The 1,513-nt window shown below is 45.8% G+C and overlaps 1 protein-coding gene across 1 annotated transcript in view; it reads left to right on the top strand.

The window, feature by feature from the left end:
- Positions 1–1,507, top strand: part of LOC101853928 (heparan sulfate glucosamine 3-O-sulfotransferase 2) — a 72,626-nt gene extending 71,119 nt beyond the window's left edge. Inside the window, exon 3 of the mRNA XM_005096542.3 lies at positions 397–1,507. Coding sequence (XP_005096599.1) covers positions 397–1,009 — 613 coding nt within the window. The 3' untranslated portion in view covers positions 1,010–1,507. The remainder of the gene's footprint in view (positions 1–396) is intronic.
- Positions 1,508–1,513: the final 6 nt, after the last annotated feature.

Raw genomic sequence — 1,513 nt, 5'->3', positions numbered from 1 at the left:
CCCTCTCCCCCCCTCTCTCTCTCCCTTTCTCTCTCTCCCTCTTTCATTTTTTTCTTTTTCTTTCTCTCTCTTTCTCTTTCTTTCTTTCTTTCTTTTTTTCTCTCTTTCTTTATTTCTCTGTGTCGTTTTTTTCTCTCCACTCTCCCCCTCTCTCTCAGCGTCTCTCTCTGTTCATCTGAGTTTGCCCCTCTCGCTATAGGTTTGCCTCTCTCATTCTCTCTGACTACGCTGTTTACTGTTTCAGTAATAAATATACAACAGAACTAAAAGTTTAAATGAAATATGTAGGCACATGTATATATTGAGAGAGAGAATTACAAAGACAGGAGAAGAATTACATTATTCAGTAGCATGACAACGCCCTCAATATCTTCTTCTTTCTTCCTCTCTCCCCAGAGAGCTGATGCCCCGCTCCTACAGCGACCAACTCACTCTGGAGAAGACGCCAGCCTACTTCATCACGCCTGAAGTGCCACGCCTCCTTCATCAAATGAACCCGGAAATCAAACTCCTCCTCGTTGTCCGTGACCCCGTGACCCGGGCCATCTCGGACTACGTACAGGCGTCCACCAAACGCCCCCTAGACTCCTTTGAGCACATGGCCCTGCTGGATCCTCGTCTGGGTCTTATCAATACGTCATGGGCTGCTATCAAGATCGGCATCTACGCCAAACATATGGAGAGATGGCTCCAAGTGTTCCCCATGCGCCAGATCCACCTTGTAGACGGCCACAAGCTAGTGAGTGACCCTGCCAAGGAGATGGCTAAAGTGGAGAAGTTTCTGGGTTTACCACCCTTCATCAGAGACGAGCATTTTTTCCTACGTGGATTCAAGGGCACTTTCCCTTGTATTATGAGACATGGAGTTCCCCATTGTCTGGATGAGAAAACGAAAGGACGTGATCACCCGGACGTCGACTCGAAGGTGTTACAGCGACTCAGGGATTTCTATAGGCCTTTTAACGCCAAATTCTACCAGATGGTTGGTCATGACTTTGGCTGGTTATAGACACACTGATATAATTATAAGTCTAGCCATTGTCTTTGTTATGGCTTATATTAAGCGCACGCGTTTACTGCCTGTCTAATTGTGGTGGGTTCAAAACAGATTTATTTCAGTCAGAACTCTGGCCGATTGCACAATTGCAGATGCCTCTTTTCCATTAAGGAGTGCCCCTAAGCTAACTTCAGCCAGTACAATGAGTCCTAACTGACAAGCAAGGTGGGCTTTCATCTGTGAAATCAAGGAAGAGTAACCTTCAGATGGCTTTCGGAGAGCATAGGACATGATTTGGTGATGGTGGTTCTTTATTACTACGTTGTTCTTTTGCATCTTCTTTCCTTATTGTGAGAGGATGCTGATGTGTATGCATTTGTGTGCGTCCACATGTGTTTTATGAACTTGCAAAAAGACCCATTCGTGTGTGTGTGCTTGTGTGTGTGTGTGGAAGACAGACTGACAGACAGACAGACAGACAGACAGACAGACAGACAGACAGACAGACAGACAGAC

Source organism: Aplysia californica, unplaced genomic scaffold (assembly GCF_000002075.1).
Source record: "Aplysia californica isolate F4 #8 unplaced genomic scaffold, AplCal3.0 scaffold00131, whole genome shotgun sequence".
In the NCBI taxonomy this organism is placed as follows: Eukaryota; Metazoa; Mollusca; class Gastropoda; order Aplysiida; family Aplysiidae; genus Aplysia; species Aplysia californica.
Note: the sequence above shows the minus strand (reverse complement) of the source record. Positions and strands in the feature narration are given on the sequence as shown.